At 60.9% G+C, this 27,348-nt stretch overlaps 4 protein-coding genes across 5 annotated transcripts; 2 read left to right on the forward strand and 2 right to left on the reverse strand.

Annotated features, from left to right (window-relative positions):
• Positions 1 to 2,823: 2,823 nt before the first annotated feature.
• TIMM44 (translocase of inner mitochondrial membrane 44) lies at positions 2,824 to 16,800 on the forward strand. Its single transcript, XM_026481261.4, has 13 exons — positions 2,824 to 2,930; positions 5,186 to 5,287; positions 7,599 to 7,769; positions 8,759 to 8,839; positions 9,576 to 9,725; positions 10,474 to 10,613; positions 10,927 to 11,012; positions 11,761 to 11,853; positions 11,942 to 12,066; positions 13,412 to 13,462; positions 15,148 to 15,237; positions 15,833 to 15,943; positions 16,238 to 16,800. Exons 1-13 carry the CDS (start codon positions 2,886 to 2,888, stop codon positions 16,355 to 16,357), a joined length of 1,365 nt encoding a protein of 454 aa, XP_026337046.1. The 5' UTR covers positions 2,824 to 2,885; the 3' UTR covers positions 16,358 to 16,800.
• Positions 16,801 to 17,461: 661 nt separating this feature from the next.
• CTXN1 (cortexin 1) lies at positions 17,462 to 18,958 on the forward strand. The gene is made up of 2 exons (XM_026481262.4): positions 17,462 to 17,579; positions 17,956 to 18,958. Exon 2 carries the CDS (start codon positions 17,976 to 17,978, stop codon positions 18,222 to 18,224), a length of 249 nt encoding a protein of 82 aa, XP_026337047.1. The 5' UTR covers positions 17,462 to 17,579; positions 17,956 to 17,975; the 3' UTR covers positions 18,225 to 18,958.
• A 1,315-nt stretch (positions 18,959 to 20,273) lies between these two features.
• SNAPC2 (small nuclear RNA activating complex polypeptide 2) lies at positions 20,274 to 22,969 on the reverse strand. Of its 2 annotated transcripts, XM_026481267.4 has the most exons (5): positions 22,529 to 22,967; positions 21,797 to 21,916; positions 21,569 to 21,637; positions 21,008 to 21,299; positions 20,274 to 20,916 (listed from the first exon to the last, which is right to left on the reverse strand). In XM_026481267.4, the coding sequence occupies exons 1-5, from the start codon at positions 22,709 to 22,711 to the stop codon at positions 20,591 to 20,593; spliced, it is 990 nt and encodes a 329-aa protein (XP_026337052.1). In that variant the 5' UTR covers positions 22,712 to 22,967; the 3' UTR covers positions 20,274 to 20,590. The 2 variants fall into 2 exon arrangements, with proteins under 2 accessions (XP_026337052.1, XP_057167456.1); XM_057311473.1 differs by lacking the exons at positions 21,569 to 21,637; positions 21,797 to 21,916 and having other exon boundaries at positions 22,529 to 22,969.
• A 1,279-nt stretch (positions 22,970 to 24,248) lies between these two features.
• TGFBR3L (transforming growth factor beta receptor 3 like) lies at positions 24,249 to 27,317 on the reverse strand. Its single transcript, XM_026481268.4, is given in 7 exon segments — positions 24,249 to 24,272; positions 24,274 to 24,317; positions 24,527 to 24,685; positions 24,777 to 24,903; positions 25,515 to 25,823; positions 25,913 to 26,049; positions 26,990 to 27,317. Coding segments are annotated over 7 exon segments (1,080 nt in total). The 5' UTR covers positions 27,270 to 27,317.
• Between the last annotated feature and the right edge of the window lie 31 nt (positions 27,318 to 27,348).

The following is a 27,348-nucleotide window of genomic DNA, read 5'->3' on the forward strand; positions in this document are numbered from 1 at the left end:
CCCCTTCCTATAGGGGACCAGGGTGGTGAATGCCGAGCAAGGTTCTCTGCCCACACCTCACAGGCTGGAATAATGCCTGGAGGGACACGCCTTCAATGTCCCCTGAGGCCAGCATGGCACTTGCCAGCCGCTGCCCTCCCCTAGCCCCCACCTGCCACCTCTTTGAGCCCTTTCTCCCCCGAGCTCTTTTCGCCCAGCAGCTCGGCATGTATTTACACTCCTACCTCTCCCGTCACGAACGATCCAACCCTTGACCATGCCAGCCAACCAGCGTCACCAGCTTGCATCATGAACCTGTTGGCATGCAGCGGGAAACACACAACATCCCCGATGGGAACCTCTTGACAACATGGGAACTGATCATGCTGAAATCAGTCAGCTTCAGAATGTGGGGCATTTTTACAAGACAACAGGGCTTCAAGATCCTGTCATAAATGACCCCTCGCCCCCAAATCGAGGCGACGTGTCTAGATTAAAGGAAACTGAAGGAGACATGATAACCAAACGCAGTAAGTGACACATGATTGAACCTTAGATTTTTCTTTTTTGAAAAGCTACAAAGAATATTGGGGGAAAGAATAATACAGAGTTTTATTTGATTGATTTGACTTACTCAACGATAATGACTGTCTTGGGGTGATACGGGCATGGTGGTCTGGTAGAGAATGCCCTTGTCAGAAATGTGCTTAGGTACTGAAGGGGAAGTGTTTTGATGTCTGCAACTCTCCTTCAAAGGTTTAGCAAAACAAATCTGCTTGTATATATATATGTGTGTGTGTGTGTGTGTGTGTGTGTGTGTATAACAGAGATGGCTAAAGCAAGTGGCAAAATGAATCTAGGTGAAACGTCTATGAGTGTTCATTATACTATTCTTGCAACTTTTTTGTGGCTTTTAAATGTTTCAAAATAAAAAGGTGGAAAAACAAACACCCGAGCACCCTCAATCCTCCCCATATGTTCCTCCAGCTGCCATCATTTCTCCCTCTACACATGGCAAAGATTCCTCAGAGGTGCCCATGCCTGCTCTGCGTGCTGGCTGAATGAATATACTAGCTGGCCCTCCAAACAAACCAAAAGCTTCTGATTTGTAGTGTTTGCCAATTCCCATGGTGTAAATACTCCCGCCATGGCCGATGTCAAGCTACTGATGCCATGTCACTGAACACGGAACAGGGAGAAGATGCAATGGCATGCGTAACAGTATTTCCAGCACACAGAAGTGGTTTATGTAAATACCCTCAGAGCACAGCTAGCAACACGTGGAAAAATAATTAGGAAGTGTTGAGTTTTGAGTATTTACTACCTTTGTGTAAATACAATCCATTTGATGGGCAAGTTCACACAATGAACTTTTAAACAACGGCTGTATTTAACAACTAGCTCCCAAATTCCTAAAAATTTGACAATTAGCTCTCGCCGGCCACTACCAGCTGACTCCAGTACGTCTCTGTAAAAAAAAAAAAATCTCAACCCACTGAAATCTGGCTTCCACAATCACCATTCAACCAAAATACTCTTGCTTGTCTCACCAGGGACCTCCATACTGCAAAATGCCAAGGACGATGGATACAGGTCTGGCCTGGCCTGCCTTGCCTGAGTTCCCTGTAGCATTCACCACTCTGCACTCCACCTGCCTTCTCTGAGGTCCTCCAGGTGCTCTTCCTACCTGTTGACCAGTCCTGCCCAGTCTCCTTCGAGTGCTCTTCTTCCTCCACTCTACCCTTGGTCTTTGATATGCCCATTTGACACACTCCCGGGTGCCCTTATCCAATTCCATGGTTTCAGCTACAATGAAGCCCAGACCTTCTTCTCAGCAACAAACCTATATATCCCAACCACTTAACTAGTTTGCTCTTCTTGGAGTAAAGACATTTCAGACAAAGCCAGAGTGGAAGCCCAAATCTCTTACTCCCACCTAAGGGTGGAGCTTCTGAGAGACAGAGAATCTGTCCAGCTCTGAAGATAGGGAGTGTATGTTGCCTCCCTTTCAAGTCCCACAGACCTTATCACAGTTTAATAACTCAAAAGGCTTCCATAGGGCAAAGGCAACATGTATTGACTACCCCACGGTACCAGCTCCCCATCCCTCCTAGACTCGGATTGCATGGCCATGTTAAGGTACGCCACTTGGTGGCGGCATTCTCTAAATGGAAAATAGTATCCAGGTGTTAAAAAGACAAAGGCCTAATCTTTAGGGCCAGGTATGTCAATTCACACGGAATCCATGGAGAAGGGGGCTCCACCCAGCCTGGTCTTAGTTTCATCTTCTCCTGTTCTGGACTAAAACCAACAGGCGCTTTCTCAAAGTGCTGTACAAAGTGGGCTCATGTGCTCTCGCTCGTGGAGCAACTCACTTGCCCGTCTGTCGGTCACTGTAGGCCACTGTCAGTGAGAGCAGGGTCAGTCACTACCGGGCAGGTCCGCGGGCCAATCAGGCAGAATCCAACTGAATCTATCCCTGTAGTCAGCCGCCCTACTTGTCCTTCCAGCCACTGCAACCCTGCGCGATCTGTCGGGGAGTTCGCCGCTCGGGAGGAATTCACGCCCTCACGATCCGCCCCTTCGTAGTCTTACCCAACCATAGGTCTCCGCTTCAAAAAAGAGCCCGCCCCCCGGGTGACATCCAGTCACAGGCCCCGCCTTCCGAAATCCTGCCCTATCAGAGGCCTAACTCTCTAGGAATCGCCCCCTCATTAGGCCCCGCCCCTATCCCAGACCCCTCTTCAAGGCCCCGCCCCCCTGGAATGCTGTCTAATCAGAGGCCGTTTCCTCTCCGAAACCCCGCCCCCAGGGCCGGCTTTTCCCAGGCCCACGCCGCGCCACCTAGACGAGGCTGGTGACGCCATCGGACCGCGTCGCCAGAAGGTCACACGGGATCCAGCAACATGGCGGCGGCGGCGCTGTGGGGAGGCTGGTGCCGCTGCCCGCGGGTAAGCGGACGTGCGGTGTCGGGGGTGGGGGTGGGGGCGGGTCTAAGGAGCTCCAGGCCTGCGACCTCCAGGGCCTTTTTGTCCTCAGGCCTTTGGCTCTCTCCGCCCTTCCTTGGGCTCAGCGAGAGCCTTGTGGTTGGGGCGTTGTGTCGGCGGAGGCCGGGCCCGGGGTCCCGGAGCGAAACTCATGGGCCGGGGCAGAGCGTGCCGGGTGGGAGGTGGCCATGGGCGGAGCCCGGCGGGGGGTAAATCGCCCCTTACTTCCTGATCAGACTCCACGTGCACCCGGGAGTGAATGGTGCCCTGGGCGCCCAGTGGAGAAACAGCTAGAAGTCAGAACACCGCGACAGTCACGGCTTGCGTTTATGTGCCAGGTCCTCTACCGAGACCATTTCCTGCCTCGCACCTCCTAACCCTCCGTGTGAAAGTGCGGGAGGTAGTTCTCGGCCCGGCTGAGAGCTTGAGCTCATAGGGGCGGTGAGAGTTGAGGTGTTTATAGCGCGCTCAGAAAACAGTAGTACTTCATGTTGCTGGGACTAGGTTAGGAAACTGGGTTAGGAAACTGGAACTCAGAAAGGTTAAGCAACCTGCCCACAGTCTCAGCTAGTGGGGTAGCTGACCTGGCCAAAACCCTGGGTCAGACTGACGACAGAGCCAGACTCTGGAGGGAGGAAAATATCTCGTAGGGATCCTAGTGTGGGGAGAAAGAAGCTCTCTGACTCAGGGCTGATTTTTTTTCTTGGCTGCTTGTCTTTTGAGTTGGGGTTGAGATATTGAAATAACACACGTTTGCATTTGGGCACAAAACCGGTGGGGAACCAACCTCAAGTTTGGGTTTGCTCTGGGATTTCTTTCCCAAGTTAGACAGCCATCCACTTCCATCTCAGACTGTTGCTGAAATCTGTGGCTCCAGGATAATAGGTGTAGGCAGAGAAGAACAACTTACTTAAACTCTTGGGAGTTACTCTTTTTTAAAGGTTTCATTTATTTGACAAAGAGAGAACAAGCAGGGGGAGTGGCAGGCAAAGGGAGAAGCAGGCTCCTGGCTGAGCAGGGAGCCGGATGCGGGGCTCAGTCCCAGGACCCTGGGATCATGACCCAAGCCAAAGACAGTTGCCTGACCAACTGAGCCACCAGGAGTTACTGTTTAAAAAAATTTGGGGAAGGGGCGCCTGGGTGGCACAGCGGTTAGGCGTCTGCCTTCGGCTCAGGGCGTGATCCCGGCGATATGGGATCGAGCCCCACATCAGGCTCCTCTGGTATGAGCCTGCTTCTTCCTCTCCCACTCCCCCTGCTTGTGTTCCCTCTCTCGCTGTCTCTCTCTCTGTCAAATAAATAAATAAAATCTTTAAAAAAAAAAAATTGGGGGAAGGGGTAAGTTTATTTATTTATTTAAGTCATCTCTACCCCCAGCGTGGGGCTCAAACTTACAATTCTGAGGTCAAGAGTCTCATGCTGTTCCGACTGAGCCAGCTAGGCGTCTCAGGAATGACTCTTGAGCTATAGGAGATGGTGGCATTTATATGAGTTTGGGATGTTGCTTAGAGTTCCTGGAGACAGGAAGTGTGGAACAGGGAGAGGAAAGGCCCATGTGGAAATGGAAGAGTAGTTCTGTGGGGTCATTGATACCAATGTGCTTGGCTCAGTGCTGGGTGCTAGGGTTCAACGTTGAACAAGACTGCACAGGCCCTTCTCTTATGGAGCTTAAGCTCTTCATTTGGTAGGAGCAGAAATGCCTTTCGGATGACAGCAGTGTTTCGGCCCAGGTGGGTCCCCTCAGTTGTCGCTGGCTCCCAGGGTTGCACCTGGAACAATAAGTTCTCCCTGTTTTACCTCTGAAAGCCCAGGTCTCTGGTCTTCCAGGGCTGACAGAAGCGGGGTAGGCTTGCGAGAGCACTGTTTACTGCCAGCATCTAGGCTCTGGGTGCCCATTTCAGTCTCTGGGATTAAATCAGACGCGCACGATTCACCTTCTTCCATCATAGGTTGGCATTTCCTGGGACTCCTCTGGTTTTCCCCAGGCTCAGAGGCAGGAAAGTAGACATGGACCCTGCAGATCCAGTGTCATCTTTTCCGCAAGATTCCACTGGCTTCTCAGAATTTAGCAAGATTGCAGAGCGCCGAGCATGCGGCAAGGCATGCGGTAAAAATCGGCAAATGAGTCTTGGGCGACCCCCTGCTTTTTAGTGTGGCCCACTTACTTCCTAGTCGTTCTCTTACCTGAATTGGGTCTTTCTCTTTTCTCCCCCAATTAGAGATGCCTCGGCAGTGGAGTCCAGTTTCTGTCCAGCCACAACCTGGTGCCGCTACGCCATGGTACCTATCAGATACGCTGGGCCGGTGGAGAGCTGCCCGTGGTGAGTGACTCAGAATGCCAGCAGGCCGAGAAGAGGGGAAAGTCTTCTGAAAGATATGCCTAGTTGACCGGAGAGAGGGCTGCAGGGTGTTGCCCACACTGCCGGGGCAGCTGATTGGCTGACATTCTACATCTAAGGCCTCTATCCCTGTGGCTCTTCCCTTTTCTGCATAACAGCCCTCCAAGCATTTGAGCAGAGTCACCCATCTCGGGGGCTCGGTTTCCTGTTTCTGTTGTTCCTCACAGACCACATTTTCTAGAGCTATTGCCCTTCCCATCATACCTGTTCAACCATGCTTCTTTCTGTGGGTGCCTCACCACCACAGGGAGGAAAACCCAGAAGCTGATCTACTTGCCCAAACCCACACACTGGGGCAGCCCACACCCTGCCCATCCCTCTGAGTCTCCTCTCAGCAGTGGACTCTCTCCCACAGGTGGTGGCGCAGTCCCAAAGGTCTTAGAACCTGGACTCCCCCACCCCCCCTGCCAGGAAAGGCTGGCCAGGCTGGCCCTGGGGCTTGATGGGGGCTCGGGAGTCAGGCACCTTGAAAATGGGAAGGCGGGCCCCGGCCACCGCGGTGCACCGGCACACTGTGAAAGTCGCCACTACCCCACGGCGTGGCTCCCTCTCGAGGTTCTTCAAGCATTCCCTTTTCGGGGCCTGCTCTCATGCTTGTGGCGAAGCAGGGATCTGTACCTGTCTCAGTCTGACCCTGGAGCCTGTGTCTTAGGCAGCGTACTGGCTATTGTGCTTGGAGGGGGCCTTGGCCTTTCTTCTGGCCTCCCTAGGCTCTGGCTTCTAGGTGTGTCGGGTTTTCCTACCAGGGGGACCGCTGAGCTTCGGCTCTTGGTAACAGTGATCCTGTAGGTTGACGAGGGAGGTTTGTGTGCTTGGGACTTGAGAGTGACTCCAAAGGAAGAAGTTATCCTGGCCCCAGAAACCTAGGGGAGTAGGGCCTGTGCCAGCTTCTTTGGGATGCTGTCCCAGTCCTGGGGCAAGGGCCCCTTTGGCTATCAACCTTTACCTTGGGTGAGCACATGTGAATCCCTCTAAGGGTTCTAAGCTGCGCCCGTTTCTCATCCACGGTCTCCTCTGGTGGAGGAGGAGCCTGGTCCTTTGTTTTGTTTTAGGGTAGACTTTATTCTTTTGAGCACTTTTAGAAGTACAGAAGACCTGGGGCGCCTGGGTGGCACAGCGGTTAGGCGTCTGCCTTCGGCTCAGGGCGTGATCCCGGCGTTGTGGGATCGGGCCCCACATCAGGCTCCTCTGGTATGAGCCTGCTTCTTCCTCTCCCACTTCCCCTGCTTGTGTTCCCTCTCTCGCTGGCTGTCTCTATCTCTGTCAAATAAATAAATAAAATCTTAAAAAAAAAAAGAGAGAAGTACAGAAGACCTGAACAGGAAGTACAGAGAGTTGCCGTCACCTTCTCTCCCCTCTCCTCCCACCTGGGCGCACAGCTTTCCCCGTGAGGCATTTTCTCCATGAGGCGGATCTTGGGTTTGTGCATCACGGTTGTTAACAACTGATGAGGCGGTGTTGATCTCTCGTTATTAACCGAGGTCCACAGTTTACTTCACAGTTTGCTCTGGGTGCTGTACATTCCCGGGCTGGGGACAGACGTCTGCCGTGTGTCCATCATCGTGCTGTCACAGAGTAATCTCAGTGCCCGGGAACTCCCGTGTGCTCTGCCCACTCATCCCCCGCCCCGCCACAGGCCCCTGCCAACCACTAATCCGTTTACTATCTGCATGGTTTCACCTTTTCCAGAAGGTCCTAGAGCGGGGATCATACCGTCTGGAGTCTTTTCAGACCAGCTTCTCTCATTTGGTGATACGCAGCTAAGGTCCTCTGTGTCTTCTTAAATTGAGGTGTCATTGACATAGGACGTTGTGGAAGGCCACACCATCTCTTCATGGCTTGCTAACTCATTTCTTTTTATTATTTAATAATATTTCATTGTCTGGACTTCTCACAGTTTATCACCTGATGCTTTTTTATTTTTTATTTATTTTTTCTAAAGATTTTATTTACAAGAGAGAGCACGAAGGGGGGTGGGGGCAGAGGGAGAGGGAGAAGCAGACTCCTTGCTGTGCAGGGAGCCTGATTCAGGGCTCCAACCCAGGACCCCGGGATCATGACCTGAGCTGAAGGCAGACGCTTAATTGACTGAACCGCCCCGGCGCCCCTCACCTGATGCTTTTTTGATTTGACTTTTGTCGCTCCTAAGAGAGGTAGCTATTCATTGTGAAACCCGTATCGGCAGCACAGAGGAAAAAGTACAAACCCTTTGTTTCTTTTACATTCTTTCTAGTCCAGATCCTATTCTTCTGGAAACAGGAAAGGTTTTCTCTCTGGCTTGCTGGATAATATCAAACAAGAATTAGCCAAAAACAAAGAAATGAAAGAAAGTATAAAAAAGTTCCGAGATGAGGCCCGCAAGTTGGAAGAGTCCGACGCGCTCCAGGAAGCCAGAAGGAAATACGTGAGTCCCTCTGCTTCGCGTCTCCCCCGGTGGCACACTTGCTTCCCGCGTGGTGCCGGCGTGGTGGGGGAAGGTGAGGTCACTGCACTGATGCCAGGGGGCGAGGGCACAGGAGTACGTCGCCAGCCCTCCGTTTCTGTGGTGAGACGGAGCGCCGTGCTCTGCATACCGGCAGCACCAGCTTCTGGGAGCTCGTGAGAAATGCGGGGTCTTGGAGCCCCTCCCCCACCAGCTGCCGGCGGGAGTGTGCACCTGCTGGGCTCCCCCGGTGACTGCTGAAGCAGTAGGCTTGAGATGTGCTGCTCCTGAGAGCTGGTCGTGGCTCTGAGTGCAGCGGGTAGAAAGCAGGTTATAACACCGCGAGTGTTGTCGTTAACGACTGCCGTCTCTTACCGAGCAGCTGCCAGGCACCTGCCACGGCGAACGGGCTCCGCCGCCTCTGCCGCACGAGGGCTCTGTGAGGTGGGGGCAGCCTCCCCATCTTACCAGTGGGCCCCCACTCCAGGTCTCTGGGGTTTTTGTTCTCTTGGTCCCCTCCCAGGCCACGCGGAAGGCCTGTTTGTCGGAGGGCCTGTGGGGATCTGACCCGACAGCAGATCACCCTTCCTTGCCATTAAGGCAGGCGTGGGGACTGAGGGGTGGTTCGGGGGCCAGTCGGGTGGGACAGTGGCTGTGGGAGATCCGGCAGAGACTGGCAGCTGCAGGGTGCAGAGTGAGGCAGGATAACGTCAGTGAGCCAGGGGGAGGGGGTGGAGAGGGGGCCAGATCACCCCTGAACCTAGCGCGAGAGTGGAGCCAGGCCCTGGGCCTAGAGGGTCTCCATGTGTCAGCCTTTGGCTGCTGAGCCCGCCGGGGAGGCTGTGGGGCAGTGAGGGGCCCTGGGGTGGGCAGGCTGGCAGGGGAGGGCTGCTGAGAAAATGAGTCTTTGGACCCTTGCCTATAAGAGAACCGTGGCGTTGTAACGAAAAGAAACAACATTCCTACCGTAGAAAACCATTGAATCTGAAACCGTGCGGACAAGCGAAGTGATAAAGAAGAAGCTGGGGGAGATCACAGGCACAGTGAAGGAGGTAACGGTCTCTGGGCCCCCGCGCTCTGTTGGCCGCGGCTCCGGGGCCATCTGTTCGTCGCCTCTGGGAGGAGAGCGGTGCTGGAAGCTGCAGGCAGAGCTGGCGCCGGGCAGGGCGTGACTTGGCACAGGCCACGAGTAGCCGTGGGCGGCAAGCAAGGGAAGAGCCAGCCTGGTCGGGCGGCTTCCGGAGTTAGGCTGCATGGCACCCTCAGGAAGGAGAGCGGAGTCAGACTAGCCCCCGTGCCCTGCGGTTTACCGTGTGGGTGAGAAGCTTTGGTGCCACTGGCAAAGACGGGAGGAGAGATGAGGATTTTTTTTTCTTCCTGCCAAAACGCTGGGAAGTGCTGCTTGGGCCTCAGGCAAGGGTGGAGATGGGAGGGAGATGTGCCAGGGGCTTCCTTTTTGTGGCTTGTGTTGCTTTTCTCTATTCTGGGCAGGAGAGAGGGGCAGGCCAGTGCGGTGCTGGGCACAGGCTCCTCCCCTTGTATCCCTAGGCTGCCACTCCTGCCCATTCTGGGGAGAGCCCAGTTGACCTGGTGTCTACCCGGGAGCCCAAAGGTCTAGCACCCTGGACATTGTACACAGGGGACCTGAGTCTCGGGGCCCCATATGCCAGACAAGCTCAGAACACCTATTCCTGCCCTTTGGGGGGCTGGGCTGGCCTTAGCTCTGGGGGAGCTTGTGCGGGCCCCGAGGGGTGCTGTGCTGACACCCCTGTCCCTCTGTCTCAGTAGAGTCTTGATGAAGTCAGTAAAAGTGACCTCGGCCGGAAAATCAAGGAGAGCGTGGAAGAAGCCGCCAAGACTGCCAAGCAGTCCGCTGAGTCGGTGTCCAAGGGTGGGGAGAAGCTAGGCAAGACTGCCGCCTTCAGAGCCCTCTCCCAGGTGGGTCGGGCTGAGCCTTACGGCGGGGGTGCCCTTGCCTTGGCCTGTTTTGAGTCCAGGAGCCAGAGTTCCCACCTCGGAGCTCAGCCCTGGGGGGGAAGTGCCCACCCGAGGCACCAGGTCTGTGCTCCACTCCCGCTGGGCAGCCTTGGGCAAGCGAGAGGCTCTCAGCTGCTAACATCCTTAGCTTGTGTCCCTAAACCAGGGACCATTTGCACTCAGGGTGACTGGAGGTCCCGAATTCGTACCCCATGACCTGTCGAATCCTTCCGCAGCTGGGTCCTCTGCTGGTCACAGGGGCCACAGAATAGAAAGTCTGCATTTCTGCTCTCAAGGGGTCTGGGGGACCCAGCAGGGGATGAGGAGTTCCTGAGCGACAAGTGACAGGAGCATACAGGGAAGGGGCCACAGGTGGCAGGGGCAGGCCCTACAGAGGGCGGGTGTGCACAGCCAGTGAACAGGGCCAGAGCCCCAACAGGGAGGTCTGGGGGAATGAGAGGGAGGCCAAAGAAAAACAGGGTCCATCTAGAACAGTCTTGTCCATGCAGGGAAGTTAGGCAGGTCACTCTGAGCCACATGACCTCAAAACTGGGGGAGGCCGAGGTCCTGGGGTGCCATCAGGTCCTAGATTGGGGTTCCCAGCAGATGCTCTCCCAATGTGGGGCACAAACAAACAGGCCCGCCATGGTGGTCTGCAGTGTGGGGAAGGTCCTGAGTGCCCACCGTTTGGCCGACCGCTTTCCGCCAGGGGGTGGAGTCCGTGAAGAAGGAGCTGGATGAGAGTGTGCTGGGGCAGACCGGGCCCTATCGGAGGCCAGAGCGGCTCAGGAAGAGGAAGGAGTTTGCGGGAGAGAAGTTCAAGGAAGAGAAGGTGTTTGAGCCCAATGAGTAGGTAGCAGACCGGCCAGCGCCTCTGTCCCACCCCACGCACCGGGTGTGTTCGAACGCCTGCAGAAGGTTCCTGCCCAAGTCAGTTCATTCCCCAGCTTTTCTGCTCAAGGGTTCCTGCTCCCTAGTGAATCTGGGGGAGGGGGTGGAGTGGTGGGAAGGGGAGAGAGGAAGCAGGAGGCTGAGAGGTGAGGGGCGGGCTGTCCCGCTACACCCCTCCCCCCCAGGGGCAGGTGGGTGGGAGGGCTCGGGTGCTCACGCCGGCGCACAGGGGCTCGCGCTGCTGCTCACCACTGCCCCGGTCTGACCCCAGGGAGGCCCTGGGAGTTGTGCTGCACAAGGACTCCAAGTGGTACCAGCAGTGGAAAGACTTCAGGGACAACAACGTGGTATTTAATCGTGAGTGTTCACATCTCGGAGGCTCAGCTGACAGCGTAGCCATGACAGCGGACACTTACCGAGTGCTCCCCATGTGCTGGGCTCAAGCCAGACCCCCACTTTACAGAGGAGGAGACCGGGGTCAGAGAGGACCAGCCACTTCCACAGGATCACCCAGCCAGTGAGCAGCAGAGCCCTGGCAGAGCACAGGCCGACAGGCAGCCCTGCTCATGCGGGCAGCCCAGTGCATTTTGGGCTGGCGGGCCGGGAACCCTACCGTAGGGGCCAAGTCACCCATCCCTGCCATTGTCAGCTGTTGCTAGCAGCAGGGCGGCCAGGCATACCGACCTCGCTGGGGGCACGGCTGTGGATTCCACCATGAGCCTCTCCCTCATAGGGCAGGACAGGAGGCGCCAGTAGGGCCCGGCCAGCCAGCTCAAGGGTCCGTAGTCCTCTGTTCTCGTTGGGGCGTGGGGCTTCCCGGTGCCGACAGGGAGCACTGCCACTTCACACACCCTCATCCCTTGTGCTGTGGGAGTTGCTAGAGGTCTGTTCCCTTTTGAGGGAGAGCTCCAGCCAGCACGGCAGCCCCTCACTGTCCGCACAGCCCCCTCGGCCCGTGGCTGGGGACGCAGGCTCAGAGAAGGCCCCCCGTTTACCCTGCCTGCACGGAGAGTGGATCTCACAGGGGCCCCAAGTTGCCTTCAAAGTCGTGGAGTAGGGGTGTCATTCTGGAAAGGCCCCCTGACCCCGGTCCATGTCTCCACAGGGTTCTTCGAGATGAAGATGAAGTATGACGAAAGCGACAACGCACTCATCCGGGCATCCCGGGCACTGACAGACAAGGTCACGGACTTGCTGGGTGAGTGGCTTGCCCGTCCTTGCCACCGGGGTCAGCAGAAGGGGAGGGCCCCGGGCCCTCGACCCATTCCTGGCTTGGCTGCCTGCAGGGGGCCTGTTCTCCAAGACGGAGATGTCAGAGGTGCTCACGGAGATCCTGCGAGTCGACCCCGCCTTTGACAAGGAGCGGTTCCTGCAGCAGTGTGAGAACGACATCATCCCCAACGTCCTGGAGGTGGGTCGTCCCCTCAGCGGGCCCTCCCCGTCCTGTCCTGCCTCTGTCGCCCTGGGCTGCGCACTGAGCCCGGGCGGTGCTCGTCACACAGGCTGCGGTCTGCTCGGGTGCTCCGCCAGGGGCAGACACCTGTCGTGCTTTCAGAGGCCTGAGGGGCCCCACGCCTGGCCCCTGTTAGTCACGCACATCTGAGAGGGCACCCAGGGTCGCCCGTGGGCCCTGCTGGTCCCCACGATGGCGCTGCTTTCTTGCCTTGCCCTTGGGGTGTGTCTGCTCCCGGGACAGAGTTCCCTGTCACGATGCCTCCCTTGAAAGCCGGCCTGGAGCTCCTGTCTCTTCCCTCATGCTTTCTGCTTGAGGCGCGTCCCTGGAGGCTACAGTGAGCCGCTCCCCGGGGCCAGGGGCCTTTCAGGCGTGGGGGAAGCCGTAGCCCGTGGGCGAGCCATGAGGAGGACCCTGTGGGGGCTTTCCCCGAGGTGTCCCATCTTCTAGCCCCACTTTCTGGCTCATAAACGAAGAGAGAGCAGCTTGTTCAAGGTCCCGCCACAACCCACCCTCCATAAGACCCCTGCCCAGCCAAGGTCGGCTGCCTTCCCCCTGCCCCCCAACCCGCTGCATCTGCTCCTTTAGCCCCCAAGATGTGGCCGGAGCCTGGGCATGTGCCAGGCTTTTGGAAAGTCCCAGTGAGACCACAGAAAGGCCCTGCAAGCCCCGGTGGGTTCCTGTCCCCTCCTCCTGCCTCCTCCGTCCCAGTGACCTTCATGGGGTCCCCTCCTCCTCCATGTTCCCAGGTCCCTCATGCCACTTTGGGCAGGGCGGGAGGAGGTAGAAATGGAGCAGTCCCCAAAAGCAGCAGTCTGAGCACAGGCAGTTTCTTATAGGGTGAGGCTCTCAGCCCCCAGCTTGCCTGGGGTTTCCCTTGGGCCCTGGGCTCCTCCGTCACCTTCAACGTGTTCAGCCCTGCCTCCAAGTTCCTGCAGAGGCATTCCCCATGGCATCTGGGGAGGCCACCCCCGGGACCCCTCCTCTGTGCCTGTGTGGACCCAGCTGTGCAAAGCTCCATCCCCAGTGGAGGGAGAATGCAGCTCCTGGCCTCCTTAGCTCAGTTTCTTGGCCAGCGTGAGCCCACCACGCTGCCACCTTCCTCTGCTTCCTCCCACGAGGCCCTTGGGACCACCCTGGGCTGCCGGGGGTCACACACAGGCCCTTGGTCCCCCAGGTCTATTGCTGCAGCCCAACCCAAATCCCCTTACTCCCCAGCTAGAGCCCGTAGGGGAGGGCCTCCCGCCCAGATCGTCCTCTCTTAGTCTCAAGCTAATTTTTTTTGTTGTTCTCCCCATCTTAGGCCATGATTTCTGGAGAGCTCGACATTCTCAAAGATTGGTGCTATGAAGCTGTGAGTATTTGTTTCTTTCTATTTTTTCTGGTTAGGCCTAGAAAGAATCACAGCGTGGAGATCTGCGTGGGCAGCACGGTCCGACAGGGGCGTGACAGGGTCTGGTGTCCTGATTGTGGGGGGACCCCGGGGGCTGGGGCTGGGTGGAGAGGGGCCGCGAATAGCTCTGGGTGTGTGTGACCTTCCCGTCCCTGGGCCAGAGTCCATCATCACGCCCGTGTCACAGGCGTCATGAGGGTACAGCGCGAACACAGCAGCATTTGCGGGACCCGAAGCGCTGGCTGGACTCATTAGCTGTTCTCACTTCGAGTTCCCGAAACACAGATCAAAACAGGCGGTGATGGATTTCCCGCATGGGGAGGAGCTGTGTGTCCTGCCGAGGCTAGACAGCTCCCCCCAGTCACGGCTCAGGGTCCCAGGGCTGCATGGCGCTGGGCTGGGGATGGCGGGCCAGCCCCCCCAGGAGCACACTCTGTCTGCTCAGGGCCTGGCAGCCGGCCCTGCAGGGCTCTGGCCAGCCACCTCACCTCGCCCTGCTCACTGCCTGACCCGGGTCTTCATGGGATTGTTCTCCAAGCTTGTTTGTATGAAGCCGTCCAGAGCCTTTTTTGGCTGATTCTGTTCTGCTGGAGAAAGCAGAGGAGACGATGTCAGGTTTTTTTTTTTTAAATACTCCTCTGCATGGTGACTAATCCAGCAGGCATTTAGGAGTGGTGGTGGTGTTCGTGTGTGTGTGTGTGTGTGTGTGTGTGTGTGTGTTAATACTTTGGGACCATTAGGATGTGGTTTGTTATCTTTGCCAGAGAGCTGCCCGTGCCCCTGGAAGTGCCCTTGAAATTGCAGGTGCTCACACAGAGATGTTTTTTAAATGACGTTTTTAAGAATCACACCAGAAATGGGAGTGGCAGCATTTTTTTTCTTGGTAGATCAGTTATTTCCATAAAAAGTAGGTGTGATTGGAATGTCTTCCACCATAATTGGTGAGTCCAGAGAAGCGTCCAGAGAAGCTTCCAGAGGAAAGAGACAAGGCTGCACATGTCCTGGGCCTGGGAACAGGCTGAGGGGGGCCAGGGGTGTCACGTGGGGTGCCGCTGCCCCTTGGGAAGAACGGGCTGCCCGTGGACAGCAGCTTTGGGGAGGAGCTGGTCGGCGAGGAGGCGGCACCCCGGGCAGCTCCTTTCGGAGCAGCCATGGGTTAGGGCAAATCCTAGAAAACACGTTTGATTCCAGGCCAAGATTCAGAATGCGGTGAATAGGGGCAAGTCCAAGATCAGCCAGAGAGGCCTCGACTTACCCCTGGGGGTGTATTTCACCTCCTGTGGCAGGAAGATTACCGAGTCTGCCGACGATGCTGCTTTCAGTCGGTAGTCTCGATGCAGTGCTGCCTTTATAACGGGGGTGGGGGTGATCGGGGGCCAGCAGACGGGTGGCATCAGCCTGCCTGCTTGGACCCATGCTCCTGGCATCTGCCACTCCTGGCATAGCACACCCAGGAGCCAGGAGCTGTTTCTGGACGGCACAAGGGCTGAAAGCATGGAGCTCGGCTGGCAAGCCGGCCCGCGGGGAGAGATGCCCAGAACCGTGCGCCCAGCCCCGCGGTGTGCCAGCCTCAGGTCATGCGGTGCCCAGGCGGGGCTTGCGTTCCAGCGTGCGTGCGGCCACAGGCATGCGGCTTGTCATTGCAGACCTACAGCCAGCTGGCTCACCCAATCCAGCAGGCCAGGGCGCTGGGCCTGCAGTTCCACTCCCGCATCCTGGATATCGACAACGTTGATGTGAGTGTCTCTCCCTTGGGGCGGGGGCGGTATGCTCTTAACAGGCGTGCCCTGTCCCTGGAGGAGCTGTGGCATGGGCAGGTGCTTGGGTTAAGGGACCTCCAGGGTCCCTTTCAGTGGAAGCCTGTGGTGGGAGAATTCTTAGGCAGGTGGCAGTCGCAGCGGGTGCTGCTGCACAGACCTCAGGGCCCCCAAAGGCAGTGCTGTCCCGGCACCTTTACTGGGAAGGGTTGACGCTTTGTCAGGACTGCTCAGGCCCCTGTGGGGAGCTGAAGGCACGCCAGCACGCACTTCCCTCTACCCCTGCCTGTGTGCAGGACTGGCCGCTCTGGGAGGCCTTGGTGTGCCCGCCCAGCCCAGGTCCAGGGCGGCTGCGTGGGTCCTTGGCAGTTCAGGCTGGCTCACATTGGGAAGGGTCTCGTGGGAATCCCCTACCCAGAAACGGACGACTCCTCAGGCTCCTTATGGGGCCTGGCCCAACAACAAGGGGACAAGGGAGTGCTGGGGCCGCCCCCTGGGAACTGGGGATCTGCACCACAAGGGGAGCAGCAGGGAAGGGGTGTGGCCACTCTCTGAGTCCCCCCTCCCCCTGCAGCTCGCCATGGGCAAGATGATGGAGCAGGGGCCTGTGCTAATCATCACCTTCCAGGCCCAGCTGGTGATGGTGATCAAGAACCCCAAAGGCGAGGTGGTCGAGGGTGACCCGGTGAGTGCGGGAGGAAGCTGAGCAGGGCCGGAGCAGGGCCGTGGCCAGCGGGTGGCCGCCTTCCGCTCCCTCCCTCGCTCTTTGTGACTGCAGCAGCGGCAGGCGGGCCCTGGTGGGGCCTGGTGGAGGTCGGAGGGTGACTGAGCTTTCTGCTCGGGCCGAGTCCTGAGTTGTAGCCTCTGGAGCCCAGACCCACGCTAACCCCCTAGTCCCTCCCAGCGTCCCCTCTGTGTTCTGCCCTGTGCCTTCTCGACAGTCGCTCATCCCCAGCCCTCACGTTCCCCACCTCGGCAGGACAAGGTGCTGCGCATGCTGTACGTGTGGGCGCTCTGCCGAGATCAGGACGAGCTCGACCCCTACGCGGCCTGGCGGCTTCTGGATATCTCCGCCTCCAGCACAGAGCAGGTCCTCTGAGCGCAGTGGCCACGACCAGGGGCTCCTGGGCTGGATCAGCACGCGGCGGACGCTCGGAGGACTGGTGTCTGCCCTTGGGAACTAGACCTCTGGGGACAGGACTGGGGGTTCTCTACCAGGGTGGCTGTGGAAGCAGCTGCATGGGGAAGGGCGGGCAGCTGCTAGGGGCCTCTCCCCACAGTACCAGCCCCGGCGCTGCCCCTCTGCCCTGTGGGGCTGCTGGGCAAGGTCACTGCGGTGCACAGGCCAGATGGTGCCAAGGGGCCCCTGCCCAGGGACTCGAGACAGGAGAGCAGGGCCCAGGCCCCTGTCACTCAGAGTGGCCCACTGGCCACTTAAGCCAGGCCATTTTGGCTCCGTTTTTTATTTTAACAGTGCCCTTACTACCCTGTATATATGCCCGAGATTTGGAAATAATAAAACACCAAAGTGCAGGAGAGCAACTTGGGTGGTCTGAGATGTGTGTCACTGGGGTGGGGGTGGGGGAGCTGGGACTGATGATGGGATGGTGGGAGCTGGCCAGGAGGTCACAAGGAGGTGGTCAAGGTCACTGAAGGAACTGCAGCCCTGGAGGGGGCAGCCTTGCCTGGTCAGGACCCTGCCCCCCCCCAGGGTGGGGGGGACCATGACAAGAGCTAGGGAACTTTTCAGTAGCCTGGCTGGGGTCTCGGAGGGTTGGGGTCCCTAGAGCTGGAAGAGCTTGAGCGCCAATAAGCGATTTTAGGAAGCATTGGGACCCGCCCGCGCAGGAAGTCTGGTCCAGGGGTCTATCGCAGAGAATGGGGCGGGGGGGGGAGGTGCAGAAGTCGGGCTGGGACTGCCTGGGTTGCTTCTGGGGTGGGGGTGGGCAAGGTCCTGGGTGCTGAGGCTCCCCGAGTCCGGAGTCTCCCAGGCGCCTCCTGGTGGGTGCTCCGTTCTCCCGGAGGCCGGGGCGGGGTCGCGAGCCCGCGCACCGCTCCCTGCGCAGCCTCCGCCCCCCGCGGCGGCCCCGCCCCCCGTCGCCATGGGAACAGCCGCGGCGGCCCGGCTAGCGCGCGGCTCGCCTGCCTCGGTCTCCGGCGCTCCAGGGGCGGGTGGGGTGGGCTGAGCCCGGGCCGCCACCGCTGCCGCTGCCGCCGCTGCCGCCGCTGCCGCCGGGGAAAGGCCGAGAGCGGAGCCGGCGCGGGTCCCGGAAGAGAGCGCAGCCACCGGGCGCTCGGTCCCCGTCCCGGTCGAGGCCAGGGTGAGGGGCGCGGCGGGGCGGGGGCGGTGGGGGAGGGGTCCCGGGGATGCCGAGAACAAAGGGAGCGGGGCGGGAGACAGGGCTTCACCCCGCTGCGCCTCCCGGGCTGCGCGTTCGCACCTGTTGTGCGCGGGCCGGCGGGTCCGGGCTCCCTCTCCCCACTCTCAGCGCCCCCACCTGCGCTCACGGCCGGAGTTGGGTCCCCGCGTGCCTGTGGCGGCTTGCCCGCGGGCCGCGCTGGGGCGTAGCCGGGGGACGGAGGCGCGGTCGGGGGCTGGATCCGGGCACGGTCAGGGGGCGGTGGCGGGAGGGGGAGGCGCAGGGGCGGTAAGGCGCAGCCTCATCGCCGCGCCCCCGGCCGGCCCTTCCTCCGCAGGGCGCGCGGCGATGTGAGCCATGAGCGCGACGTGGACGCTGTCCCCCGAGCCGCTGCCGCCGTCGACGGGGCCCCCGGTGGGCGCGGGCCTGGACGCGGAGCAGCGCACGGTGTTCGCCTTCGTGCTCTGCCTGCTCGTGGTGCTGGTGCTGCTGATGGTGCGCTGCGTGCGCATCCTGCTCGACCCCTACAGCCGCATGCCCGCCTCGTCCTGGACCGACCACAAGGAGGCGCTCGAGCGCGGGCAGTTCGACTACGCGCTGGTCTGAGCCGTGCGTGGCCCCTCTCCCAGGGCCGACCCGACGGGGGCACCGCCAGGCAGGGATAGCGCTCAGGACCCGCCCCAGCGCCTAGCCCGAGGGGGGAGGGCGTTCGAGGCCCGGCTCCTCCCCCTCAGACCCCTCCCATCTCTCCTCCCGGCCAGGCCGGAGCCCCACTTCGTGCCTTTATCCTGCCCCGTGCTCGCTTCGTAACTCGCCGGCTCCGCTGGCCCCCGACTGGGAAGAGGACCCCCACCCCCACCCCGGGCGTATAGGTGGCTCTGCTATTGTCCTGCCGCCGAGCATGAGTGTCATGTCCATTCCTGGATGCGGGGGACCCCCGTGTCCCCCGTCCCTCCCCTGTGGTCTGGCGATCCTCACTCCTCCGCCCCCGACCCCCCCTTAAATGTTGAGATGCTCCTGCGGGGCAGACTGTCCTGCGCCCGCGGGATGGACGCTGCAAACCCCTAGGCCCTGCGCGGCCTGCCCCGGAGACCGAGACTGGAGCGCACCCATGGCTGCGGTGCCTTCGGTGGGAGGAAGAGTGCGGGCAGGCTCCCCCGTACAGGTCAGCGCCCCTCCCTCAGTCACCACCTCTGCCCCTCATTGGCCCTCCTGCCACTTCCCCCATCCCTTCTCCCATCGCCCGTGGCCTACCCCACGCCTTCTCCCTCCTCCCTGCCTCTGAGCCGCTGGTGTCAATAAAGCTATTACTGAGCGCTTACTTCCTCCCCAGCCGTGTGAGTTAGCGTCCTGCGCGTGGTCGTTCCCGTCAGGACCCCGAGCGAGCCCTCCTGGCATCGCTGTTGGACAGGCCGGGGGACTAAGGACCAGGCAGCCTGAGTGGCAGGATTCCCAGCCGGGCTGGAATTGGAACCCACGTCTGAATTCCACATGCCCTTAATGGCTGCCCCATGCTGCCAAAACAGCCTGACCGAATTCTGGGGGGACTGACCTGTAAAGTAGCTCCCTTCGGCAACACGCATCGCCAAGACCCACCCTGCTTTCCTTCCCTTGACTTGGGGAGACTGGGGGCTGTGGAACAATGGGACTAAGGGGGGACGGGGGACCCTGGAGGGAGCCACCAAGAGCTGGCATGATCTCCTGGCACTGACACACCCGCTCCCCCAAACCTCGTCCGGCCTGGTTCCTCCTGCCCACCATCCACACGCACAGTCTGGAGACCGGGGGACAGGCAGCACAGAGTGCGCTGGCTCCGCTCCACAGCCGCCAGGGAGACGTGTTTGTGCCCCGGGGGAGCCGTGTGCAGTGTGTGGGGAGACGCAAGCGCTTCTATAAAAGGAAGGCTGTGTGAATGCACGGGCTCTGCAAACACAACCTACCAGCTCCCAGAGGACTAGTTAGGCTGGGGGGTGGGGGGAGGCAGTGCTTTGGGGGGACACCTGGCTCCCCTGCCGTGCCCTCTCCAGCCTCTCCCTGGATCTACCTACACCCTCGGGCAGGCCGATTGAAGGGGGACCCCTTATAGGGAGACCCGGCAGCACTCCTGGGAATTTGGGGCCTTTGGCAGCAGCCAGGACCCTTCCTCTACCCAGCTCTGCTCCTCCCTCCCTGCCCCTGAGGCCCCTCCAGCTCCAGCTCTCCCTCCCTCCCCCTCCTTGCTTTGCTAAGGCCACCTCAGGGGGACTTGCCCCCCTCCCTCCAACCTCCTGCCACATGAGGCAGCCCACCCTTACCCTTGACCTGTACCTGGGGCTTGGCTCCTCCCATCTAGCTACCCTCCCCCTGCTGGCTTCTCTTCATCTGCGTGAGGCGAGGTCACCTGTGCTGCAAACCCTGCACTCACGCCTGTCAGGCTCAGGCCTCATCCTCCACACAGTCACCAAGGGTCCCCTTCACGGCCAGACCAAGGTCACTCCAGGTGGCATCGAACCAAACCTGGCAGTAGCAGCCCTTACTGATGACTGCCTTCCTCCCTGCATGCCCCCCCCATCCCGCCCCCGGGACCCCGAGCTCCGGGCACTCCTACCTCTGACTTCTGGCACTTTGGGGCTCCACTCCCATCTTTAACTCACAGGAAAAAGGGAGCAAGACATATTGACAAGAACTTTACTCAGTTACAGAATACAGGATGTTGGAAGGGACAGGAGCTTGGGGGTGGGGGGGAGTAGTTTTTGACAGTGACTTTAGCCAAGCTGCCCCCGCTGCAGTTCCGTGGCCAAACCCCTGTACAGCTGTGCCGCTATTTCGGAGACCCCTGCAGTGTGCGTCATCTTAAAGGCCACCCCCTGCTGCCTACTGTCCAGGTACCTTCCACTGTGACTGGGTCCTTCCGACAACGCAGGGCCAGCCCAGGCAGGACTGAGGGCCAGGGGGCTCACAGATGTCTGCTGTGTCCTCCACCTGCCCGGCCTTCACTTCGCAGGGGTGGCTGCCTGGCCCAGAAATTCCAGGGGCACCAGGAACGGGTTCAGGGGGCAGACCCCAGCTGCTTGCCAAGCAGACTTTGGTTCACTTGCATTCTCAGGGGCCTGGGGCACGGCCTGGCTGGCCTCCTCTTGCCCCCTGGAGCTCGTCCCGGCATCCTGAGCTCCGGGCGCCAGGCCCTCAGTGGCTGCGTCGGGCTGAGGGGCGGTCAGGCGCACGTACATATCCAACATATGTTTAACCAAGGCATCGTAGGGCAAGCGCAGCAGCTCCTCGCGAAGCGCGGTGAGCAGGTCGAGGACCACTGCCGCCTCTAGTGGTGGACACGGAGGGGTGGGGTTAGGGAGGGGCGGGGGTTGCTACCCAGGGCTTCCTCCCTCACAGCCCTTGCCCGCTATTCTCACCAGCTGCAGAAAGCTCAGGGCCATGGCACCTGCGGGAAACAGACGACAGATATTTGTAGATCTTCTCGAAGTCCACAGACAAGTCTCCTTCCGCCGAGGGGTCAGCCAGGGATGCCAAGGGTGCCTCGGGGACCGGGCCATTCGTCTTAGGGGCGGGGCCAGGAGTGTCAGGGCTCGAGTCCTCCCGCCCCCCAGGGCTGCTGAGCAGCAGTAGCTTTCCGCGAGCCTGTGTGGGCTTGGGGGGCTTGGAGTGCAGGAGGCTGACGGGCTCCGTGGCAGCGATGGTGAGTACCTGGCAGGAAGAGAGGTCAGGGAGGGAAAGGGGAAAGGCCTCCCACTGGCCTCTCCCCTGCCCTGCACCCCGCTGGGCCCTCCACCTCCACCTGCTCACCAAATCCTCCCTGTTACACGTAACATACAGGAGCTGCCTCCGAACCGGGGTCACCATGTTCGGTGACGGGCCAGAGTCACTGAGCGGGCGAGAGGAAGGGCCCAGGAGCCAAGTCCCCCTCATTTAGACTTCTGTTTAACACCCTCACCCTGCCCCTGCGACGGCTGTACCTGTGAGAAAGCCACAGTTAGGGCCTCCTCCAGCGGGCCTGTTATCTTCTCAGCCAGATCCATCCATACCTGGATGGGGCGACCAGAAGGCACACGGTCAGCCTAGGGATCAAGCCTCAGGGGTCTCCAAGCCCTGCCCTTCCTGGGGACTCCCCTGACCAGGTTATCCCCCCAACACCCACACCATGCCCCAGGGGCCAGCCCTGGGGGGGCCTTGTCCTGCCTCACCTCGATGGGGGCCGGGGTCTGTGTTTCCTGGCGCCTGGGACCCTGCGGGCCACCGGGATGCACCCTCTGAATGGCCTCCCGGACCACGCGGCCCTTAAGCTTCCGCAGGAAGTCCCGGATCTGGAGAAGAGAGGAGGAGGCCGAAGGAGCCTTCTATACGCCCAGGGTTGGGGAGAGAGGCCAAAGCCTACTGCCTGCTCCAGGACCAGCACTGCTCCCTTGCCTCCCGCTACCCTGGTGTTACAGGTCTCAGTGACTCTGCCCCGGTGCTCGGGCCCAGGCCCCAAGTGTGACCAGCCACCCCATAAAGATGTAAGGCCCAGGCCAGTTCTGTTTCCTCCCCACAGCCAGGGCCCACCCTCTGCTAAGTGCTACCCTGTTCACCTCCCCGCTTCACCCACTCGGCCCCGTTTCCGGGCTTTCACTTCGGCCTCACTCCCGCGGGGTCCCGCTGCCCTTTCTGCTCTGACCCGGGCCTCTGCTCCGTCTAATTCGGAGTCTGAACCCTCAGCCTCTCGCACGCGCGGCCTCCACCTCGCCCCGCCCCTCAGTCTCACGTATGCCCCACCCACACCCAGCCTCTCCCCCAAGCTCGCCCCGCCCCTCAGCCTCACGTATGCCCCGCCCACACCCAGCCTCTCTCCGAAGCTCGCCCCGCCCCTCAGCCGCAAGTATGCCCCGCCCATATCCTCTCCGGGTCTCCAGCCCCGCTCCCTGCCCAGGACCCCTCACCTCCGCCTCGCTGCGGCCGGGCAGCTCTCGAGCCAGCTCAGCGGCGTCCGGCTCCGGCTGGCCCTGCCGCGCCTGCAGTAGTCGTAGCAGCTGCCGCTTCTCGCGGGCGCTCCAGGCCGCGGGGCCGGTCACCTCGCCCAGGTAGCGCGCCGGGGCCGCTCGCCGCCGCTGCGGAGGCTTCATGCCGGCGAGGGCGGTGTCGGCGTTCCCGGCCCGTTTCCCTGGTAGGCGGGCTTACGGAGGCCGCTGGGGTCAGAAAGCACGGCGCGGAGGCGGAACCAGATGGGGGCGTGGCTCCGCGTTTGCGGCCGAAAAGAACCGTTTAGATGCGAGAAGATGGAGAGACTGGCGTGCGAACTGAGGTGGGCGCGAATGAGACTCCCCCCTGCCTGCATTATATCTCATCCATGAACTGGAGCCGAGAACTTAGATCTCCTGCCCTCCCTCCATTCCTGGACTAAGTCTTGCGAAACTCCCATTGTGTGCTTTCCTTTTCCAAAAGGGGCGGACCCTGGCAGGAAGGCAGCTGTTCAGTGGTAGCCAAGAACCTGGGCTGTGGGGTTGGCCAGCCCTGAGGACCTAGAGCAAGTGATTTGGCCGAGCCGAGCCTCAATTTCCTCATTTGTAAAATGGAGCTAGTAGTCCCGTTCAAGGGAAGGGAGGAACTCGGATAGGAGACATTTTAAGAGCTCTCGACTAGACGGAGAGGAGACTGGAGCAGAGGCCAGAGGTCGAGGCCCTAGCAAGGGCAGGGTCCAGGGTGGGGGTGGAGAGCCGAGAAAGCCTGGCTCTGGGGAGCCCGCAGGAGGCAGGTGGACAGGTGCAGGGGTTGAGGAAGAAGGCGGAGCTTATTAAAACTTTAGCAGGTGGGGTTGGGTGTCCCTTTCTCTTAGGGAAAAATTCCCTTGGGTCTCCCCTGCTTCCCCCCCCCCATCTGCATACGTATATATCGGTGTGTGAGCCCGGCCCCCAAGTCCTGGTCCGAGGCCTCTGCTTCCTGCCCCTTATACCCGCGCCAAGCGCACACGCAGACTTCCGAACTCAGCAGGTCAGACCAGATGTTTATTCTGAGCCCAGATGGGAGGGTGCGAGGAGGAGCGGGTGGGGGCGGGAGGGTTCAGAGCAGAGACAGTGGTCCGGTCGGGTCCGAGGTCGACCGCGGCTGGTCCAGCCCTGGCGGGCCTGGTTCGAGGCCGTGGCAGCTGTGTCTCAGGACCTTGCTGGGGGTGCGCTATTCCTGGGGAGGGGCTACCCAGGCTGAGCGAAGGAGAGGACACCACGCAGGCCACCCCCTTCCCCGCCGATCATTGGCCTCCTCCGTCAGTCTGTGCGGGAGTGAGGGTGGGTGCTAGTCGTGAATTCTCCGTGCCTAGTGTATGTCTGAGGTCTGAGGACCCCTCTTGTGACACAGAGCCCAAAGTTGGCCGTGGGTGACCCAGTGCCCGAGTTTGAATTCCAGCTCCACCAAATTTTGTGACTTTTGACAAGTTACTTCATAGAGTGCTTCATGTTTTTCATTTCTAATGTGGGGATAATATCTACCTGAAGGTTGTTATGGTGATTACATTAATTAATAGGCATGAAACCTTCCGGAACACTCCCTGGCACAGGGAAAGACTATGAAGTAATTTTCATCACCTCCTCCCTCTTCTAGCTGTCCTACCGGCCCCACGTTACACGCCCCGCCCGCCCTCCCCGCCCCCGCCCCCGCTTACTTGCCTCACTGGGACCTCCTGGGCTGGGGGGCCGCTGGGCGAGTCTCTCGGGGCCGGACCGGGGGTTGGGGGCGCTGGAAAGGAGAAGCAGGCTGCGGAGCAGTAGCGGTTGCTGCGCATTGGGCCGGGGCAAGGGCGCCCCCTGGGGGCTGCTACGGGCGTAGCGCAAGCAGGTCTAGGGATGGTCGGGCCCCACCGGCTGGGGGTTGCGGCGATCCGGGGTCGCGACCCGCGGGAATAGGCTGGGGGCCGGACGCAAGTCCCGGCGGGCGGAGGTTGGTACCTGAATGCGCACAGACGAGGCCGAGCCCGGCGGCCAGCGCAGCGCCCAGCACGAAGGCAGCCAACACCAGCGCCACTACCGGCGCGGGCTTCAAGGCCGCCGGGGCCGGGGCGGGAGGCTCGGGGCGCACGGCTCTGCTGGGGACGCCCTTGGATGGCCCTGTGGGAAGTACAACACAGAGACTGGGCCCAGGCCCCAGATGTCCTCCCTACCGCCCTTCCCCGACCCCTGCGGAGAACTGCGCGCTCACTGGGGGGTGGCCGCGGCACTGTCACCACGATGGGCTGCGTCAGCGTGTGCAGGTGGGGGCTGTCGGCACCCAGGCTCTCGCCGCTGCCACTGCCGGCGCCCGCACACGCCTCATCCTGAGGCAGACACTGTGGGGAGGAGGAGGCAGGAGATGGGGATGTCAGGCCCCAGGATAGAGGGACCTGTCCTCGGGGCTCCGGAGAGATCTAAGTGTCCAGCTCTCTACTGCAACCAGGAGTCGCACCAGTAAGCTCCTGGAAATGCGACCCCCTGAGAGGTCCCCGAGCCCAGCCCCTAAGATGTACAAGCAGCCAGCCACCCAGTCTGTGAGCACTCCAAATTTCAGCCCCTCAAGGTCACACCACCCGGTTCTCTGAGAACCTTGGATACCCAGAAGTTTGGCCCCTTGGCCGCCTCTGCACCGAGCCACCCAGCCCTGGAGGAACCTCAGAGTCCCGCCCCAGGCATCCCAGAGCATGCCGAGTGTTCATTCCCTGTCCCCTGGGGAACCCCTAGGCAGAGCCCCACAGCCCCCGCTCTTGGTCTCCGAGCCCAGCCACCAGCCTGAGAGAGACCCAGTGACTCTCCCCAGATCTGAGGGACCTCTGTCTCCAGGCTCCAAAGCGTCTGAGCCCTAGAACCCCAAGCTCCAAGGGATTCTTCCTTCAGAGGCCAGAGGGCCTGTGCCCAGCCCCCGACTGGCCTAGGCACCAAGATTCCCAGCCGTGCGCCCGCGCACCAGCGATGGCGGCGGCAGCGTCAGAGGCGCAGGTGTCCGGCGGGCTCCCCGGAGGCGACGGCAGCGACTCAGCTGGCAGTGCAGGAACTGCACGGAGGCGTTGAAGACCGGGCGCAGGCGGAAGCTGAAGCGTGCCGGACGGGTAGCGCCCGGGCGCGGCGGCGGAGGCGGGAGGACAACCGAGGAGTCGGCGGGGCAGCCCCCGCGCAGGAGCGCCAGGGCGGGGCCCGGGGCCGGGCGCGAAGACGGTGTCACCGAGCAGCGGTGCAGGACCAGGCCCCAGCGCGGAGACGGACGGGCCAGGGCAGCCTAGAGGGCGAGGGCGGGGGCGGGGGCGGGATCAGCAACGGCCGCCCCCGTCCGGCCCGACCCGGCCGCGGTGCGACCCGCGTCCACACCTGCACGAACACGCGGCTGTCGGCCGGCACCTCGATCGGCCCCGCGCGGCGCGGGAAGGCGTCCTCCGCGTCCGACAGCTCCAGACTGAAAAGGGGTCGGCGCAGCCAGGACCCAGGCGCCGCGGGGAATGGGGGCGCTGGCGGGGAGAAAGGGTGACACAAAGGAGGTCGCGCTGCCCCTTAGCCCCTCCGGGCCAGTGAAGCAACCTCCCCGCCTCCTTTGGAGCATGGGTGCTGTCTTGGTCAGGGATTCACTCGTGCTGGCTCCGCGCCCGCCTCACTGCTGGCCGAGTAGGTATGGTATGTCCCCTGACCGTCCCATGCGCCCAGCGGACGCCACAGCCCCGCAGCTGAGGCTGCGAGCAAAGCTGCGCGTCTCTGCGGAGGAGTCCCCCTTCCCAGACCTGGATTTCTCCACCCAGAGCGGACCAGGGAGTCCCTGACCGGGAAGCGTTGAAGGGTGCCTGATGGGGGCGCGGAGGAGGTGGTCTGGCTGGGTCAGATCAGCTCCCCAAGGGGCGCACGGCCGCTCTGTGGGGCAGCAAGGCCAGCTTGGGGGGAAGGGTGCTGCCCCCCCTTTCCCTTCCAAGGGTACTGTGACCAATGGGGAAGGGGAAGAGGAAGGTGCTCTCTGCCCCTCTGGCACAGCTGAAGCCCAGCCAGGCCACCAGGGTCTCGGGCTTCTCCCTTTGTCCTGGTTCCTCACTCCCAGATCGAGCGCAGCAGCAGCACAGGGTGCCGACCCACATGCCTGCCCCCCTGCCCCCCTCCCCACCTGAGGGAGGCACTCTGCTGGGATCCTTGTCAAATAATGTCCTCAGACATTTAGTACGACCCCCAGACACATTTCCTAAGCATATTTGTACACTGCTCGCCCACGGTCACTGGCCTCAGCATAAGTAAGTGCTGGGGCCTCTGAAGAAGTTGGGGGACCAGAAGAACCTGGAGACGCGATGCAGAGGCTGCGCCCACCTCCCACCCACCAGTTCCCCCAGGCAGCGCTGATGAGCCGTCCAGCTGAGAAACAGCAACACGGGGATGGCGGCATGATGGGCCGCGTCCCCAGCCTCTACGTACCAGGCGGTCCGCTAGGCAAGGAGGCGACCCCGGGGAGCAGGGCCAGCAGCAGGAGCGTGGCAGCCAGCATGCTGGACCAGCAGGTGAGCAGGTGGCCCCGTCCTCGGCTGTGCAGCCACCCCAGGAGGCAGGGAGCGGGGGCGGCGGACTGAGGGGCCTTCATCAGAGCCAGCGCCCAAGGTCGGCTGGGGATTAAGGGCTCCTCTCTGGCCAACCTGTGGCTGTCCGGGTGGCAGGGAGGGAGGTCCTGCACACCGGTCGCTCGTGTATCACTACACATACCACTCTACCGGGCTGCACGGCTTCAGTTTCCCCCGTGCTGAGGCCCCATCCCCCGGAACGACATGGCTCCCCCTGCG

Source organism: Ursus arctos, unplaced genomic scaffold (genome assembly GCF_023065955.2).
Source record: "Ursus arctos isolate Adak ecotype North America unplaced genomic scaffold, UrsArc2.0 scaffold_14, whole genome shotgun sequence".
NCBI lineage: Eukaryota > Metazoa > Chordata > Mammalia > Carnivora > Ursidae > Ursus > Ursus arctos.

Coding starts and splice junctions, on each gene's coding strand:
- SNAPC2 (XM_026481267.4), bottom strand. CDS start 22,711: ATGAAGCCTCCGCAGCGGCGGCGAGCGGCCCCGGCGCGCTACCTGGGC. Junction 21,917..22,528: donor CCGGCCGCAGCGAGGCGGAG/GTGAGGGGTCCT, acceptor TCTCTTCTCCAG/ATCCGGGACTTCCTGCGGAA. Junction 21,638..21,796: donor AGACCCCGGCCCCCATCGAG/GTGAGGCAGGAC, acceptor CGCCCCATCCAG/GTATGGATGGATCTGGCTGA.
- CTXN1 (XM_026481262.4), top strand. CDS start 17,976: ATGAGCGCGACGTGGACGCTGTCCCCCGAGCCGCTGCCGCCGTCGACG.
- TIMM44 (XM_026481261.4), top strand. CDS start 2,886: ATGGCGGCGGCGGCGCTGTGGGGAGGCTGGTGCCGCTGCCCGCGG. Junction 9,726..10,473: donor CCTTCAGAGCCCTCTCCCAG/GTGGGTCGGGCT, acceptor GCTTTCCGCCAG/GGGGTGGAGTCCGTGAAGAA. Junction 11,013..11,760: donor CAACAACGTGGTATTTAATC/GTGAGTGTTCAC, acceptor ATGTCTCCACAG/GGTTCTTCGAGATGAAGATG.